This window comes from Bubalus bubalis, chromosome 16 (assembly GCF_019923935.1).
Source record: "Bubalus bubalis isolate 160015118507 breed Murrah chromosome 16, NDDB_SH_1, whole genome shotgun sequence".
NCBI lineage: Eukaryota > Metazoa > Chordata > Mammalia > Artiodactyla > Bovidae > Bubalus > Bubalus bubalis.
In genome coordinates, this window is record NC_059172.1 from 35325296 (window position 1) to 35344399 (window position 19104).

Consider the following 19104-nt stretch of genomic DNA (forward strand, 5'->3'; position numbering starts at 1 on the left):
TGCCTGTTACAGCCAAAAAGTACATGAAGTTGAAAGGGATGGAAATCCAAATTTGGAAGTCTTCTAATCCTGGGACACCAGTCAACAAGAAGGCAGTGAAGGGAGTGGATGTATAGTTTGATGTTGTTCTAAAGAAGTGGCCAAAATCTATTACGTGAAAAACAAGGAAAAGAGCCAGAGTAAATAACAGTAAAAAAGAGCACTTTTTCCTTCAACTAAGTCAAGTCTTAAGTACTAATTTTAGTATTGTAAAGTAGAAGAATGTGGTCTAAGAAAAGTTACTGAATAACTGAATGATCATTGGCAAAGTGCTCCCTTTTTATGGGAAATCTTTTTATCTCTGAAAAATTTGTGAATCAGAAATGTTGAGGTAAAATTTTTATTTTTTGTAATGCCAGTGGTTATAACTATATGATTTATGTACATGTCTTTTGAACCTTTAAGAGTTCTATGTATATAGTGTTTCTCTCTAATTTACTAATAAATTTTTAAAACTGAAAAGGTAATTTTCCTCTCTCCTTTGTTTTGGTAGAAATGAAGATTGGAGAGAATTAATATTCCATTGTTCAGTGGACAGATTGACTGGGAGGAGATGGAATGGTGGTCTGACATAGAATTGGAGGCAGCATAAAAGGTTGAATTCTTCTTTCAATCCTGAGGGGGTAAGATATTTTCTTTGGTCTAAATTTTGTTACAATAAAGAAAAAAAATTTTACTCATCTGTCCCTGATCTAAACTCTTGAAGACAATGTTCAAATTAACATGACATTTAAACTGTTGTACAAAAATTATAATATTAAACATATCATCATTTAAGACTAATTCTCAGGGATCATGAAATAGAATCAATGAACACAAAATTCAGATTACAGAATGTTCTCATTCAGAACAAGAAAGTCACTGAAAAATGTCAAGGCCCAATGTTATTCACTATCTATTACTGAAAAAATTTTTGAAAGAACAGAGTGAATGCAATTTTTATATTCACTAACAAAATAATAATATCAAATTTCAGCAACTTTTTCTCAATAGCAGCAATTCTTTTCAATATATCAAAAATTATAAAATATTTTCTGAAAAAAAAACCCTCAAATTAAAAATTATCCATGTTTCAAGCCCATTTAAAACATAAATTTAGTCAGTCATGTTTGCAGTCAAAATTAATATTTTTGGTAAAGGCATCATATATATAAATTCACAATATTTGCTGAAACTTAGCATGTTTCAAAGTTATGAATAATAAATATTATTTCATCTAAAAAGAACAATACAAATTTTGGAATTCACAATCTTTACTTTTCATGTGAGATTGTCACACCGTCTAGCAAATGGAAAACTACTCTGCATTTCAAGATATCTAGCTGTACTCCCTTAAGTTAACTGAAGTACTTTTCAAATTATCCCAATACTTATCAAAGAATTAAGGCACATTACCAAATTATCAACACAAATTGATCCTTCTCTCTCTCTCTCCCACCCCTTTCATGAAATTCCAGTAGGAAGAAAAAAACAAAATTCCTCATCAAGAAGCAAACCCATAGAATAAGTAAAAGTACTTTTACTGAAAACTCGGAGAGGTTTTTGAATGTCTGTGCATTAAAAATATGGAGGTATAGCCACAATATTATTAATGTTGCTAAACTGAAGTCTTGTTTCATTTATCTGAATGTCCCCAAGTATGGCCTGGCTTTGCTGTACAGCAGGCACATGGAAAATGTCAGCGGGTTTACATGGAAGACATATCAGATATCAGCACAGAAATGGACAATAAAATAGTAATGGTAAAAATAATAATTGCAAGTGTTTATCAGTCCTTAAAATGTGCTCAGCATTTTCCTAAATTCTATTCTAACCACTTTAGATGAATTATCCAATTTAACAGTCACAACTACCATATAAAGTAGTCATTTTAGCATAACCGTTTAACATAGAAAGGAATTTAGTCTTTGAAGGACTTTCTCAAGGTCACATTACATACATGATGAGTATGGGAAGCCTGCTTTAAAATTCAGGCCTGCAGAACCCACAGTTATAAGCTTGAAACTGTTCTAATTTACCTTTTAGATGCATGGTTTTTCTAAACCCTTAGACTCTAAAAAGGAAGATCTTGAATTCCCACAGTGATGTTCCCAGGTTATAGGCAAAAAGTCATGTCTAGTTAATAGGGGTGTAGAAAGATATATGTTTATAGATGCATCTGTATTGTACACAAATGTCCATGAAAAACAGCCCAAGGAATAACCTCTGGGCTGAAAAGTCTTTTGGGTATTTTGCATGCTGAGCAACTGCTTTTATAACAGAGAGCAGTCAACATTTGGATTAGCTGACTAAATTTATCTTTCTTATTTCATAATTGGATTTTCCAGTTTTAAATTTCATTTGATAGTTTTCCATCCCAGAACAGCTTGTTAGCAACAATTCTGCACTTTTTTTCCAGCTCATTATGCAAACTTGTTAGTGTTAGTCAGTCACGTCCTTCTCTTTGTGACCACATGGACTGTAGTCTCCCAGGCTCCTCTGTCCATGGAGTATTCCAGGCAAGAATACTGGAGTAGGTAGCTATTCCCTTCTCCAGGGGATCTTTCTGACCCAGGGATAAAACCTAGGTCTCTTGCATTGCAGGCAGATTCTTTACCATCTGAGCCACCAGGGAAGCCCATACTATAAAATATAAAGAATTTTCCTATATTGCGACTTCTTTTCACCATGACCATCTATTGTGACAAACTATTGAGTCTATTTTAAAGTATGTCAGCATATTACCAATTGTCCTTTATTGAAATATGTTAAAGTTTCAATGAGAGAAAAATGTGATAATATTTGGAGGACTCTCACTTTTGAAATGAAGCTTTTAAAAATTAACATATATTGCATTATAGACTGGGCTTCCCAGGTGGCTCAGTGGTTAAAGCATCTGCCTGCAATGCAGGAGACCGGGGTTCGATCCCTGGGTTGGGAAGTTCCCCTGGAGAAGGAAATGGCAACCCACTCCAGTATTCTTGCCTGGAGAATCCCATGGAGGGAGGAGCCTGGTAGGCTATAGTCCACAGGGTTGCAAAGAGTTGGACACGACTGAGCTACTTCACTTTCACATTATAGAGCAGAATTATATTTAAAGAAAAAATGAGAAGGTACAGAGTTTATATATCCCCTTAACCCTACCCACCCAATTTTGTCTTAATATTAACCTTTTGCGTTAGTGTAATATATTTGTTACAATTGAAGAGGCAATATTGGCACTTTATTAAGTACAGTCCATAGTTTAGGACTTCAGTCTTTTATTGTACATCTTTTGAGCTTTGACAAATGGCATGCATCTACCATTACAGCATCATACACAATAGTTTAATTCTACAGATTCCCTGTATTCCAACTATTTATTTCACCTTCCCTCTAACCCTTCTGACAACCACTGATCTTTTTCTGTGTCTATAGCTTTTTGTTTCCCAAATGTCATGTAGTTGGTTGGAATCATACAGTATTACAGCCTTTTAATATTGACTTCTTCCATTCCCACATACACTTCAGTTTCTCTCATACCTTTCTGTGGCTTAAAGATAAAGCCACGGTAATTAAAAAAATTTTTTTTTAATTTATGTTAAATGCTTTCTCTGTCCATTTAAGCACAATTGGGGGTAATTAGGACTTAGAAAATTCCTAGCTGAGGTTTAAAATATAGCTTCTTAATTTTTCCAACAAACATGTATTTTTTACAATCATCTTATATACCTTCTTTCTCCTTCGTATAGTTATTATTCTCAAACTTCTAATAGTTTATGAATAAGAATAACCAATGGATCTTACAAGATGAAATTTCAGACCTGCCTTGTGCCTATGGCACCTGGAAAAAAAAAAGCATAAAAAAGTTGCAGAGAAAATATTTTGTATATTGGGAAGATAGAGAGTTTGTCTCATACTGAGGAGAGATAAATGTTAAAGAGATAAATCCTCTGTCAAGGGCTCCCCTACAGCTCCTTCCTACTCTCTTCCTCTATACGATTTCCTACGAAGAGTGCTCTGTGTCGCAGCTTCTCAAAGGATAGCTTAAAACACATTGGCTAATTCCTTACAGTTTAGCTTGGGCAGCTCTTGTCAATGTGTCTTGAGTTCCCTTTGCTCCTTTGATTTTGCATTTGGAAATCCTGAGAATATATACTATGTCTTATTCCACCTGGAGAGAACTGACTAAAATTTTTTTGCAAAAGTATGTTTGAAGGGAATCTAAATATCTGTATCATATACACCTACTGTTTTTGTTATTTAGATGTGGGTATAGAATTAATAATTTGCATACTCTAGTAAATCAGTTGCATGCATCCTGTCATGGCCAACTCTTTGCAACCCCATGGACTACAGTCCACCAGGTTTCTAAATCCATGGGATTTTCCAGGCAAGAATGCTGTAGTGGATTGCCATTTCCTACTCCAGGAGATCTTCCCAACCCAGGGATCGAACCCATGTCTCTTGCATGTCTTGGATTGGCAGGCAGATTCTTTACCACTGTGCCATCTGGGAAGCCTGAGTACATCAATTCAGTTCAGTTCAGTCACTCAGTTGTCTCTGACCTGTTGTGACCCCATGGACTGCAGGACACCAGGCTTCAGATCCATCACCAACTCCCAGATCTTGCTCAAACTTATGTCCATAGAGTTGGGGATACATCTAACCATCTATCCTCTGTCATTCCCTTCTCCTCCTGCTTTCAATCCCTCCCAGCATCAGGGTCTTTTCCAATGAATCAGTTCTTCACATCAAGTGGCCAAAGTATCGGAGCTTCAGCTTCAGCATCAGTCCTTCCAATGAATATTCAGGACTGATTTCCTTTAGGATTGACTGTTTTGATCCCTTTGCAGTCCAAGGGACTCTCAAGAGTCTTCTCCAACACCACAGTTCAAAAACATCAATTCTTTGGTGCTCAGCTTTCTTTGTGGTCCAACTCTTACATCCATACATGACTACTGGAAAAACCATAGCTTAGGCTATATGGACATTTGTTGGCAAAGTAATGCTTCTGCTTTTTAATATGCTGTCTAGGTTAGTCATAGCTTTTCTTCCAAGGAGCAAGTGTCTTTTAATTTCATGGCTGTAGTCATCTGCAGTGATTTTGGAGCCCAAGAAAGTAAAGTCTGTCACTGTTTCCATTGTTTCCCCATCTATTTTTGCCACGAATTGATGGGACCAGATGCCATGATCTTCATTTTTTGAATGTTGAGTTTTAACCCAGCTTTTCACTCTCCTTTTTCATTTTCATCAAAAGGCTTTTTAATTCCTCTTCACTTTCTGCCATAAGGATGGTATCATCTGCATATCTGAGGTTATTGATATTTCTCCCAGCAGTCTTGATTGTGGCTTGTGCTTCATCCAGCCTGGCATTTCACATGATATACTCTGCATGTAAGTTAAATAAACAAGGTGACAATATAGAGCTTTGAAGTACTCCTTTCCCAATTTGGAGCCAGTCTGTTGTTTCATGTCGGTTTCTAATTGTTTCTTCTTGACCTGCATACAAGTTTCTCAGGAGGCAGGTAAGGTGGCCTAGTATTTTCATCTCCTTAAGAATTTTCCACAGTTTGCTGTGATCAACACTGTCAAAGGCTTTAGTGTAGTCAATGAAGCAAAAGTAGATATTTTTCTGGAATTCTCTTATTTTCTGTGATTTAATGGATGTTGAAAATTTGATCTCTGGTCCCTCTGCCCTTTCTAAATCCAGCTTGAACATCTGGGAGTTCTTGGTTCATGTACTGTTGAAGCCTGGGTTGGAGAATTTTGAGCATTACTTTGCTAGCATGTGAGATGAGTGCAACGGTGCAGTAGTTAGAACATTCTTTGTCATTGCCATTCTTTGGGATTGGAATAAAAACTGACCTTTTCCAGTCCTGTGGCCACTGCTGAGTTTTCCAAATTTTCTGGCATATTGAGTGCAGTGAGTGTATTGTGTACATCAATTACAGAATGACTATTATCACAGTATATCATAAAAAGTGGCAAAGTAATACCACTTCTCAGGTGAATCTCACTTCTCTGCTTCCCATTTTCAGTTCAAATAGTGACTAATAAGCTGAAATTTCACAGTTCATGACATGAAAATACCTTTATTATTAGATGATTTGCAGTTATAATTAGCAACAATTTGAACCATGAATGTTCTCCTGGTCTCCCTCATTCCCTAATTTATTGATCATAAAAAACTAGTTTCTGAGAATATTTTTTTCATGATTAAGAGGATATTTACCTATTAGATGATTAATGAGGTCCTAAAAGCACCAAAAAACACTTTAGGATAAAGTACCATAGCAACATTTATCATATAATCATTACTATGAATACTTTTGCTTTTAAAATGTTTGATCAAAGCTTATTAAAATTATATGTTATGAGCCTTCTGAAGGAACAATCTTCTTGCTTTCATTCTCGTTATTCAAAAAATGGGATTATAACTCTGGCCAAACATATTTGCTGTTTAAAAGCAGAATATTGAGACCATCTTTGAAATTAATAATGAAAAATAGAGGGAAACAGCAAAATCCTGAAATGCCCTAAAAGGAAAACTAAGAAGTACTCCTATGCTTGATTTTCACGTATCTAGAATTACATTTATTGCCTTATGAATACTTCATTCTTGCCAGTCTTCCTCAAAAATATAACCCAGGCATTCATTTATCCTTTAATTCAATAAATACAGCCAAACACCTAATAAATAGCAAGTGCTGTGTTAAAGAAAGGGGATGTAATTGTCAACAATAGATAAAAAATTCATTTCTTCATGAAGATTATATTTAATGGAGATTTTCCAAACTACTTCTATTATCACTGAATTCCAAACATACCGATAACCCTATTTGCCCCAAATTCTCCTAAACTCCCAGGAAAAGCTTCTTTTATGTCCTTTTTTTTTTTTTAAATACATTTGTAAAGTTTGCAAGTAATTCTTTAGAGTTCCTTTTCCATTTAGAATGGCGATTCTCCCCTTGAGCCTTAAATTTTATGAACTTTTCTTCTAAAACAGAGGCTGAACTTTGTTTAATGAAAAATAAGTCACTGATGTGGTTATTTCTTCCCATGACTGAGAACTTTCTGTGGAAGATGTTGTGTGTCTCATCCCTGTCTTCTTCTCGTCATTATGGGACTTACTTTATGTTCAGTGGCTCATTAGAAAACTATGATGGAGTCTTGCATGCTTTTTCTCTCTCTACCAAAGACTTAACAATCCTGAGCATCTCTGATGTCAGTCCTATCTGAGTGGAAAAGGTGCAGCATCCTCAGTCGGATCTGCCTGGTCTTAATGGTATAAACCACTGGGTTGAGCAATGGAGGTGTGAGAAAGTGCAGGTAAGAGAGCATCACATGGCTGGAAGGGGAAGCTCGTCTGCCAAATCTGTGGATCATGGACAGGCCAATCATAGGTGTGTAGAAGAGCAGCACAGCACAGATGTGGGAGACACAAGTGTTGAGGGCTTTGAGGCGCTCAGCCTTGGATGCAATGGATAGCACTGTCTGGAGGATGAGCCCATAGGACAGGACAATGAGCACAGAGTCCACCCCCAGTGTGGACAGTACTACAAAGAGACCATAGATGCTGTTGATGTGGGTGTCAGCACAGGCCAGCTTCATGACGTCTGGGTGCAGGCAGTAGGAGTGGGACAGCAGGCGAGTCCTGCAGTAAGGCAGCTGCTTCAGCATGATGGGGGCTGGGATGTGAAGACCGATGCTGCGTACCACAATGACCAGGCCCAGCCTGGCAATCCTGGGACTCATGAGGATGGTACCGTAGTGCAGGGGCTTGCTGATGGCTACAAAACAGTCAAAAGCCATGGCCAGCAGCACAGAGGACTCCATGATTGAGAAGGTGTGGATGAAGAAGAGCTGGGCCAGACACACATCCAGGGCCACCTCCCTGACTCCCAGCATGTAGATGGAGAGCATGGTGGGCAGGGTGGAGGCAGACAGCCCCAGGTCGGTCACAGCCAACATGGACAGGAAGTAGTACATGGGCTGGTGCAGGGAGGGCTCTGACCTCACCACCCACAGGATCAGGCTGTTTCCTGCCAGAGCAGCCACATACATGGCACACAGAGGAATGGAGAGCCACGTGTGCACAGCCTCAAGGCCTGGCAGGCCTGTGAGGAAGAAGGAGGTGCCAGTGTGGTTGGAGTCTGCCATGGTGACCTGAGGGGTGGAACTCCAAAAGTACAATCACACGCCCTAGAATTAAAAGATTACTGGGTCAGAACCTGTTCTATAAATTAATACATTGAAAAGACACTCCAAAATGATTCTCTGATAATTACAGCCTTTTAATTTTTCCAAGTATTCCCCCTAGTTCATAGATCAGAAACCCTTAAAAAAAAAAAAAAAGTGAGTTTGAATTATTTGAAGAAATCATGCATATGTAGTAACATTGGCTCTGGAGCCACACAACAAAATTTAACCCTAAATCAGAGTTTGAATCATGGTTCTTGAAAGGGAGTGAGACCATACTGATTCTAACTCTACATTATACATACTGAGAAATTAAATCCAGGTTCCAGTGTAGTCAGTGTGTCTGATCTAAAAGCAGAGTTCAGTTTTCCTCACTCCCTGTCAGGATCTCCTTCACATACTTTTCAGTAAGTACTTCTTTAATAAGGTGAACATGAGAATTTTGCAGAGAGATACCTTCATACATACTAAAACATGGTTCCCTTTAACACATTAACACACCCGTGTGAGCATACAAATGAAGCCTTTCTACATGCAATCTAAAATGCCAAGCTATGGACATTTATCCAAATATGATTCATTGTCTAATGTCTATGATTCAATGTCTTATATGCACATGCCTAACATATAAATAGAATGATTCCTAACTCATTGCATATTGAACAGACACTTTAAAGATCATCAGTAACTATTCAGCATTATATTTATGAAATTATAGATACTAGAAAGACATTTGTTTGCCAAGGAATCAGGATTTAGCTGCACTTAAAAAATAATTTCTGGAGGAGGATAAAAATCTGAGAGTAGGTCTTTTGTTTTCTCTGTGTTCTCTGCCTTGAATTTTGGCCACTGTGTCACTCCATGCCATCTCAACCACCTTCCAATACTTTGCCCATTATGAGTTCCATTTTTGAGAATACAGTGAAAGAGAGCTCAATTTGAAAGTTTTTTCACTTTCCTTCCTAATCATAAACAAAGGGAGATTACTGCAATTTTCCAGAAATACAAAACATTAAAGAATCACAATGTGGCGGATTCATTTTGATATTTGGCAAAACTAACACAATTATGTAAAATTTAAAAATAAAATAAAAAAAATAAAGAATCACAATGAAAACGGTAATTTAATTTTGAGGAATCTTACTAAATCTTATACTCAGAGACTTTATTTCGGATGGTATTGATATTTTTTTCTTTATCACATTTCATTTTATATGCCAGGGGAAATGCAATCCAGTATTACTCTCTCTTTGAAAAGGAGGTCTGCATATTTGTGAATTCATTCACTTTTTCTTCTGCAGATAAAAATGTATAGTTCATTACCTTTTTATTTCACTTAAAGTACTTTATAGAACATTTTCATATATACCATTTTAAAGCAATTCAAACTTCAGAATGTAGCAAATCAGTTTTTCCAGACAAAGCAACTTAATCATGAAGAATTCAAATACTTAACTTTCCTAAGTTTACATAGATAATAAAAGGAGGGAGGCTTTCCTCATGGCTCAGGGGTAAAGAGTCTGTCTGCTAATGCAGGGGACATGGGTTTGATTCCTGGTCCAGGAAGTTCCCACATGCTATGGAGCAACTAAGCCCGTGCACCACAACTACTGAGCCTGTACTCTAGAGACCAGGAGTCACAATTACTGAGCCCACATACTGCAGCTGCTGAAGCCAGCCTGCTCTAGAGCCCATGCTCTACAACAAGAGAAGTTGCTGTGGTGAGAAGCCTGCACACTGCAACTGGAGAGTAGCCCCAGTTTGCTGCAACTAGAGAAAGCCCATGCAGCAACAAAGGCCCAACACAGCCATAAAGGAATAAATATGAAACGAATCGCCAGTCCAGGTTCGATGCATGATACTGGATGCTTGGGGCTGGTGCAATGGGAGGACTCAGAGGGATGGTATGGGGAGGGAGGAGGGAGGAGGGTTCAGGATGGGGAACACATGTATACCTGTGGCGGATTCATTTTGATATATGGCAAAACCAATACAATATTGTAAAGTTGAAAAATAAAATAAAATTAAAAAAAAAGTATTTTCCAACAACAACAACAACAAAAAGAATTATTTTAAAAATAAATAAGTGAAAGGAGGATCCAGGACTGGAAGTGATCCTCTCTGACTCAGTGCTTTTTACTCTGAATATTTTTGCTTGGAAGACATATGCCAGTCAAACAGACTTGAGGTACTCACAAACCTTATCTTTAAATCAAAGTAAACTAAAAATTCTCATGAATTCCTGTTTTTTTTTTTTTTTTTTTAAATTCCTTCATAATGGCCCCTTCAGGTTTGTCTATTGTAATCTACTTTCTTACCATCAGATTAGATGTCTGCATTTTCAGTCAGTAATTAAACTGTCTGAGGCAATGTTCAAGATTCAGGAAATAGAATGATGAAAAAAAATAATAAGATCTCAATAAAAAGAGATGCATGAGTCAATATTATTTCAAATATGTGAAGAAAATAAAACAATGTGGAAAGAGAAGGGGGTGTTATTTTAGACTGCCAGTTTAGGTCAAAGTTCTCTGAGGAGGGGGCAATTGAAGAAAGCAGAAGGATGAAAAGGAACAAGAAAGTTGGAGATTTTTGTGTATGTGATTAAGTCGTTGGGTTTTTGTTGTTGTTGTTCAGTCAGTCAGTCATGTCCTACTCTTTGTGGCCCCGTGGATTGCAGCATGCCAGTCTTTCTTGTCCTATACAGATGTATCAAGGAATAGAGGTAGATATCTACAATAGATATAATTGCAATAAGAAATAAGAGAATTAGGCGAACCTTCTAGAACCAATACCATCACTTAAGAAAACTATATTCCATTTGCTGGGGCTTCAGGGGTCAGGGTGGTATTCTCTTCTGCGCTGAATATATAGCAAGTGGCTCTGAAAGTGTGGACCCTGGGCTAGTGGTATCAGCAGCATGAGAAATTGTAATAAGTACAAATTATTAGGTCCCACCCTAGCCTACTGAATGATGGTTTCTCAGGAAGAAGCCCAGACTTAAGGGGCTTTAACCAATTCTCCAGGGAATTCTGATGCAAACTGAAGTCTGAGAGTCACTGTGGTACATTCTTAGGAATAGTATTGCTTAGTAAATAGATGAGTGCAGTGCTCTTGAAGTCTCACTAAAACAAAAAAGTGGGGGAGAATCAAAAGTCATGAGTTAAGAGAAAAGGAACACTCTAAGACAAAGAAAGAAACCTTGCATCTTAGTGCTAAATTCTGAGATGGGATCAACAAAGACAGTCACAAACAGAGTGTTTTAGTAGGATGTACCAAATGAGTTTGGATCTTCCCTGGTGGCTCAGACCATAAAGCATCTGCCTACAATGCCTACCATGTGGGAGACTGGGGTTCAATCCCTGGGTCAGGAAGATCTCCTGGAGAAGGAAATGGCAACCCACTCCAGTATTCTTGCCTGGAAAATCCCATGGATGGGAACCTGGTAGGCTACAGTCCATGGGGTCACAAAGAGTCAGACACGACTGAGCAACTTCACTTTCACTTTCTTTCTACCAAATGAGTTTACCATAAATCATTAAAGATTAAAGAAACCTGTAGAGATTATAATAAATAAGGATACTATTTGAAAAAAAAATTTTTTTTCAGGACTTCCCTGATGGCTCACTGGGTAAAGAATCTGTTTGAAAACTATCACATTGTTAATAAAGTAATCTGTCCACTAAATTCTGGTGCCGTAGGAAGTTGGACATGCTTTTTTATCCTTTTTACATACAGATTTATGAAATTTCTAGACAATTACTGAATTCTCATCTTATCTTCACCCCGGGGTTTCTTCAAAGTTAGAGAAGAATCTTTAACATTTCTTTAACAGACTGAAAGACCCTTTGCTTCACTCACAGGTTTTACATGTATAGGTAAAAGTACAATGAATGCCTCTAAAAGCAGATTCAGGGTTCCTCGCATTATTTTACTTACTTAGTCTTTGAGAAAATGGAGTTCTGAAAGAAGACATTGAGATGTTCATATATGTAGTGTGTATTGTTATTTTTTATGTTTTGTATGAAACTGACTGCCTAGGAGAGGGAAAGTTTTGTTTTACGTGTATGTGATGATTTTTCTTGTTTTAATATTTTTTAAAAAAGTATTTTCTGAGTGAAGGGATTTCATTGTAAGAAGCAGAATAAAAGTCTGGATACCTGCCTCTGGTTCAGGCTCCAGCAATAAAATACTAAATAAATAAACAAACAAAGCAACTTGGACAAAACTTGAACTTAAACAAGAGCTGTTTCCACAGGAGTTAAGGATGCACTGTGAGCTTCTTCCTCATAGGAATTCCTCCTTTTGTTTTGTCCACAGATTTGCAACTAGGAGAAAACCTGTGCAATCAAGGTGCAAAGTGGGAAGCCACACTGGATTTTCTAACTACAGGCACATTAAAGTGAACGTCTTGCTCAGTCATGCCTGACTCTTTGCGACCCCATGGACTATACAGTTCATGGAATTCTCCAGGCCAGAATACTGGAGTGGGTAGCCTCTCCCTTCTCCAGGGGATTTTTCCCATCCCAGGGACGGGGTCTCCTGTATCGCAGGTAGATTCTTTACCAGCTGAGGCACAGGGAATGACCATAGAATCCTTAGGCACATTAGGATTCAGATCAACAGCATTGAGAGAGAATATTCTGCCATGATAGTAATAGGAAATAATCAGAGAATAGGCTTCATGTTCATAAAGGATTCTCCTCTCACACTGCATACACACACTCACACATACTATGCTAATTTCACTTCGTCAATCTGATAGTTTTACTTAAAGATAAACTAAGACAGTGGATAGAAGAGTTCCTAGTATTCTATAAAGTATTTAGAAAGTAAATAATAACTGTGAATATTTGTCCATCCTTTAATTTAGAAAATTTACTTACCATACTCAAAATCCAAGGCACTTTTTCAATGCTGATTCTTCAGAGATTTAGACAAAATTGCAATTAATCTTGATCACCTTAGACCTATCAATTCACATCTTTTTGTTCACTTCCATCTTGCAAGGAGAAACAGACCGTCTTTTCAAACTGTCTTCACAAACCAGCAATCCCCATACCATTCTGTTCCTTAAACTTTTCCTCACTTGAGCTTATCTACCTTAAGTATAGAATCCATCTGCCTGGAAATTCAGGTATACACATATCAAGCTGTATTTAAGACAGTGGGGGCTTTTGAAAATAAGTTGCCAGGTCCTACTTGCCATTTAATTAGTTCTATCTGTTATGACAACACTTTTGAGAAATTCTTTAGAAAACATATCCAATAGCTCTTAGATCATATCTGAAGATGAAGAGCCCCTTTTCTTCCTCTAAATCTTCAGTATAATATCCTTTTTCAGGGTCTTAATTCAAAACATATTAACAAGTCCTTAAACTAGCACTAATAAGGAAACTTGGCAAATTGGTTTTCCTCCTTCTTTCCCCTCCAAACCTCACAGATTGTTTACTTACCCAGAAGGAGATAAGATCTGAGAACTTTTCCCACCCCTCTCCTGGGTACATTCCTGAATTTTCTCCCTTGCTGAACACTCTGGGCTTTGGGGAAGCAGCTACCTTTAACCATGTCACTGCCAAACAAGTTTTGCAATGGGCCAAAGACTCTGTTGTGATTGGAAGTTCTTTGGACCTGCCAAGGCTGAATCTTTCAGTTACTGAGTCCCTGTATATTCCAATTAAAAAGCAATTGGCCTTTTTGAGAGTACAAGCTTCAACATCAGAAAGGCCTGAGTTGAAAAAAGTCTTTACTGGTAATTGTCTAATGTGCAGGCTCTTTTGGGCCTCATTTCTCATGTCCCTAAAATATAATACTACTACCACTGGGAAGTAACGGATATATGATTAACATCAATGGCCCTAGGGTTAAACTGTCTAGGATTGAATCTCAACTCTGTCGCTTAATAGCTCAGAATATTTGGGTATGTTACTTAATCTCTCATTGACTCAGTTTCCTTATCCATGAAATTAGAATAGTGAAAAGAGCTAATTCACCATAGTTTTGAGGATTAAACCAGGTACTCCATTAAAAAATTTAAAACAACGCTTGTTGTTATTCAAATATTCTAATAATTATCTGTTATTTTAATATGATTATTATTTTATAATAGTATAATGAGTTTTTAATATTATAACATATACAAATCACTAGTAAGTTATTTTAAAAGCACATATTAAATAATTTATTTAAAAAAGCACATATTAAATAAATTATATGCTAATGATGGTCATACAAATGCAGCAAAGAAACTTTCTATTGTTGCCACAGAAATTTTAAAGTTCAATAAAATGAAAGACTTTCCAACTTTGAGGACATGTCTCTATAGTTAAATAGAAATTAGAAATTTAGCCACAGCATTGAAAACCAAGACAATTAATGCTACTATGAAATCATGTTTTGTAAAGTTCTTTGTTTCACTGTATAAGCAAAATAAAATGAAAGCTTAATTTTTGTAGACACACTTACTTGTCAAATCCCTGAGTATGAATGCAGAAAAATAGAGGCTTGAAAAATTTTCCACTTAAATTTCCACCTTCATGTTATATGTTATAAAGAAATAATAGGTATTAAACATATTCCAACTAATAAATAAATAACTCTAACTCTGGGCAAGATATGTAAAATATACCAAACCTTGAAAAACAAGCAGGAAGATCTTTGATTTCTTGTGATAAAAGAAACAAGATGTGAAATTCATATCCATCTGGGCTTTCTGCCTGACTGTATTTTACAAGCTCAGATGGGGAAATTGAATGCAAATTTAGAGCAGTTCTCTTCCTAATGGAGGAAAGTATTAGCCTGTGAGTGACAGACTTACTTGACATAATGTTACCTAGTGTTACCAAATCCAAGCTCCCTCTGCTTACCACATATGAAAGTGAAAGTTGCTCAATCTTGTCCAACTCTTTGGGACCCCATGGACTATACAGTCAGTCCATGGAATTCTCTGGGCCAGATTACTAGAGTGGGTACCCTTTCCCTTCTCCAGGGGATCTTCCCAACCCAGGGATGAACCAAGATCTCCTGCATTGCAGGTGTATTCTTTACCAGCTGAGCCACAAGGGAAGCCCAAGAATACTGAAGTGGGTAGCCTATCCCTTCTCCAGGGGATCTTCCCAACCCATGGATTGAACCAGGGTCTCCTGAATTGCAGTCGGATTCTTTACCAACTAAGCTATCAGGGAAGCTCACCACATAAAGAATCAATAAATCCAAGAGACTAGGTGTTAAGGCAAGGAATATGACCTTATATAGGAAGCTGGCTACTGTAGAAGATGGCAGACTACTGTCTAAAAATAACATCTTATTGGGGTCTGGATGCCAGATTCTTTCATATAACACAGACGTGGGAGGGGGAAGGTGAGGAAGTAAAAGGAGAAGGTCATTAATCTTACAAATATCTGCTGGAATGGCCAGTCTCAGGGAAGTGATGTGTTAATGTCTTCCTTCCTGTAGATATCTACATTGGACAGGGTCCTGAACAAAGGCATTTTGGTTTAACATTCAGATAGAGGGGCAGGGTTCCCTATGGCAGACCATTATGTATAGACAATATCATTTTACTGAACAAAAGCAATGGTAAGCAAAGATTAAAATGAAAGAAACAGATGCAATATAGAGTCAAAATTTGCTCTTCCCTATATCACGAGTACAGATTATGTTTGTAATAGAGCAGTTCTATCAAAGAAGTTAATTCAAGATTTACTTTTGAAAGAAAGAAACCATGACTCCAGAGCAAATCAGTTTCTCTAGCTTTGACTTGTGTATGAAAGCCTAGTCAATGCTCATAAAAATGGCCTTGCAGGATGACAACTCTGCTTACCTTTTAAATCCTCCTTAAAATTCAGAGAAAATTCAGTTGTACATGGTATTCATCATTCAAAGACTATAACATAATAGCTTATGAAGTCTCAGAATATCCCATGTCTTTATTAAAAAGTGAGGAGCAGTGCTTTAAGTACATTCAGAGGGCTGAAGAATATTGGAGTCTGTATCTGCTTTTTATACCTCATGAAGCTTAAAGAAACACTTATCTGCATAATATTCACATTGTAATACATTTCATTTTATTATGATAATTAATGTATTTATTTACTCAAAATGCACTTCAATTTTTTGAAATATTCTACTTGGTTTACATTAACCAGTGTAACCCACATCTCGAGTTAGTATGCAAATCATAAGAAAAACATATTTTGATTTCACATATTTGTCAAATTCTCAGACAGTACAACAAAGCGAGGCTCTCTTGAGCTTAATTTTGTGTGGTTCTAGGTTTTTAGTTGGAAGGCATCATTAGATGTCATTTGGAATCCTACTCTTCTAATTTGCTTGCTTTTACATGAAAATGATATTCTCAGGAGGCTGTCGGTTTCCTCTACAATAATCTGAGTAGTCTGCAGACTGATAATGACTTTGTCAAATAAGAAACACATTTGTTGGTTAGTTTGTTTTTTGTTAAGCAGGCACTGTTAAGCAGGCTGGAAAAACACCGTAAAGTATTTTGGTCAGTGTTTCTGACTAATTAATTGATAGATTGTATGAAAAGAATTCTCTGCCTCCTCTCTGAGAAATCTTCAGTCAGCAAGCTGGTAATCATAACCAGGACTTCAACCCTGAGGCTCAGAGTTTACTGGGTTGGAGCATCTTCAGAATGCGTGCTCGAATCTCTTTGGTTTTGGCAGTGTAGCCAATCGGGTTCAGCATTGGAGGTACAAGAAAGTGCAAATAGGAGAGAAGCATGTATATCTGAGCTGGCAGCTTCTTTTTCCCAAAGCGATGGATCACAGACAGGCTGACCAGTGGGGTATAAAATAATAGTACAGCACAAATATGGGAAATGCAAGTATTGAGGGCTTTCAGTCATCCAGCATTGGAAGCAATGCTCAATACTGTCTTCAAAATCATCACATAGGAGAGGAGAATGAGGACCGCATCCAGCCCCAGTGTGGAGAGCATCACAAAGAGCCCAAGGCCACTGTTCACAACTGTGCTGGAACTGGCCAGCCTCAGAACATCAGGGTGAACACAGTAGGAATGTGACAGTGCATTCACAGGTGGGAATTGAAGTCTTCCAAGGAGTACAGGCAGGGGCAGGTGGAGGGCAGCACTACGGGTCACACTGGCCAGCCCAATGGCCCCAATGAACTTGGCTGTCAGGATGGTGGCATAGTGTAAGGGCTCTCGGATAGCCACACAGCGGTCAAAAGCCATGGCCAACAGCACAGCTGACTCAATTACTGAGCATGTGTGGATGAAGAAGAGCTGCACAAAGCAGGTTGCAGCTCCCACCTTCCTCTGGCCCAGGAGAAAAACAGCTGCCATGGAAGGCAGTGTGGAAACTGCGAGCCCCAGGTCAGCCACTGAGAGCATGGAGAGGAAGAGGTACATGGGAGTGTGGAGGCTGGGAACAGACTTGACAATGTACAGTATGGTGGTGTTGCCCAGCAAGGAGAGAACATAGATGAAGCAGACAGGAATAGCTGTCCAGCAATGAGCAGTCTCCAGTCCTGGGAAATCCATCAGTATGAAGAAGAAACTGCTGGCATTGTTGTTGATAGGAATTGCCATAACTCTGAGAGAATTTTGCCCTTTAAAAATTGTGGAAGCAAGAAAATATTATTCTTTCACAGCATTTTCTATCATCTCATCCCATGTGGTACCCCTGGCCCATGCCTACAGTAATACTGCTCTGGTCACAATACTGAATCATATTCCTGTAGAAATTTCCCTAGGACAGGGTTCCCCCAATCTCAGGGTTCTAATGCCTGATCTTCTGAGGTGGAAGTGATGTAATAGTATTGGAAATAAAGTTCTCAATAAATGTAATGCACTTGAGTCATCCCTAAACCACCTACCCACCGTCCTGGTCTTGGAGGCAAAAAATTGTCTTCCAGGCAAACCATTCTTGATGCCAAAAAGGCTGTTGACCTCTGCCGGGGGAATAATGCTGTGCTCTCTTCTTGGTGGTTTGTCCTAGTTATCAGAATCAAATTTGGCCCTTCACATACAGAAAATTCATTCCTCACATGAAGATGTTTCAAGGTATAAAAAATGCAAAGGGGAACTTTGTATTGAGAGCAGAGTCCATGTGCATTATCTAAAACAGTTTTTATAATATAATAGGGTTGTAAGGAAACCAAGATTCAGATAATTGTATCTAATGAATGCTCAGGGGTTAGGAAATAATGTATATAAAAATGTTAATATTAACTCTGAACTCCTGATATTACCAGATGTATATTTTGCTTTGGCAGTCAGGACATCAAAAGTAATATCTGTGACAGGAAGACACCAGGAAGGGTTTGAGCTTGATGTATTTGTTTACAGGACTTAAGTCTCTTCTCAATCCTACTTCTAGCTCTCTAAAAATATCTGAATAGGTGGTACACACATGTGAGAAGAAGAAGCTAAAGACTAGATCGTATTTGTTGGAGATACAATATGTTCTCAGCAGTCTTACACAATTACTGAGTTCCTGCTGTGTACTCAATTTAAGTAATATACTGATATATGATATGTAATTGTGTTTTTGAAGGTCCTGTAACCCACGGGTCACCAGAGAACACGTTCACAAACTAGTTCATGAGGGCACTGACCATGAGACAGATAAAGAATCCCAACTGTGAACCTGCATCCTGCTTTCCATGACCCACCTTTTTAATGATTCTGGGTCCCTTGAGGACAATTATTAAAGAAAGGACTAAAGTGAAAAATCTGAGTTCATGGAGTTCTAAAGAAACTTTGTTGACATTGAATGGTGAGTCTCTTTGTTAACATCCTCTTGGGCAGTCATGTACGTGGCAGTTACGACCAGTTTTTGTGACCCCATGGACTGTAGCCCACACAGCTCCTCTGTCCAGGCAAGAATAGCCATTCCTTTCTCCAGGAGAATCTTCCCACCCAGGA

The 19104-nt window shown here is 37.9% G+C and overlaps 1 protein-coding gene, 1 long non-coding RNA gene and 1 pseudogene across 2 annotated transcripts; 1 reads left to right on the plus strand and 2 right to left on the minus strand.

Moving 5' to 3' along the window:
- Positions 1 to 507: 507 nt before the first annotated feature.
- LOC123329758 lies at positions 508 to 18899 on the plus strand. The gene is made up of 2 exons (XR_006545315.2): positions 508 to 662; positions 18734 to 18899. It is a non-coding gene; the product is annotated as an uncharacterized LOC123329758 (long non-coding RNA).
- Positions 6306 to 8255, minus strand: LOC102402819 (olfactory receptor 51G2-like). The gene has a single exon (XM_045162928.1). It carries the CDS (start codon positions 8158 to 8160, stop codon positions 7201 to 7203), a length of 960 nt encoding a protein of 319 aa, XP_045018863.1. The 5' UTR covers positions 8161 to 8255; the 3' UTR covers positions 6306 to 7200.
- On the minus strand, positions 16819 to 17819 carry LOC123329757 (annotated as a pseudogene).
- Positions 18900 to 19104: the final 205 nt, after the last annotated feature.

What these genes read in the sequence shown, in the direction of transcription:
- LOC102402819 (XM_045162928.1), bottom strand. Translation starts at nt 8,160, where the DNA reads ATGGCAGACTCCAACCACACTGGCACCTCCTTCTTCCTCACAGGCCTG.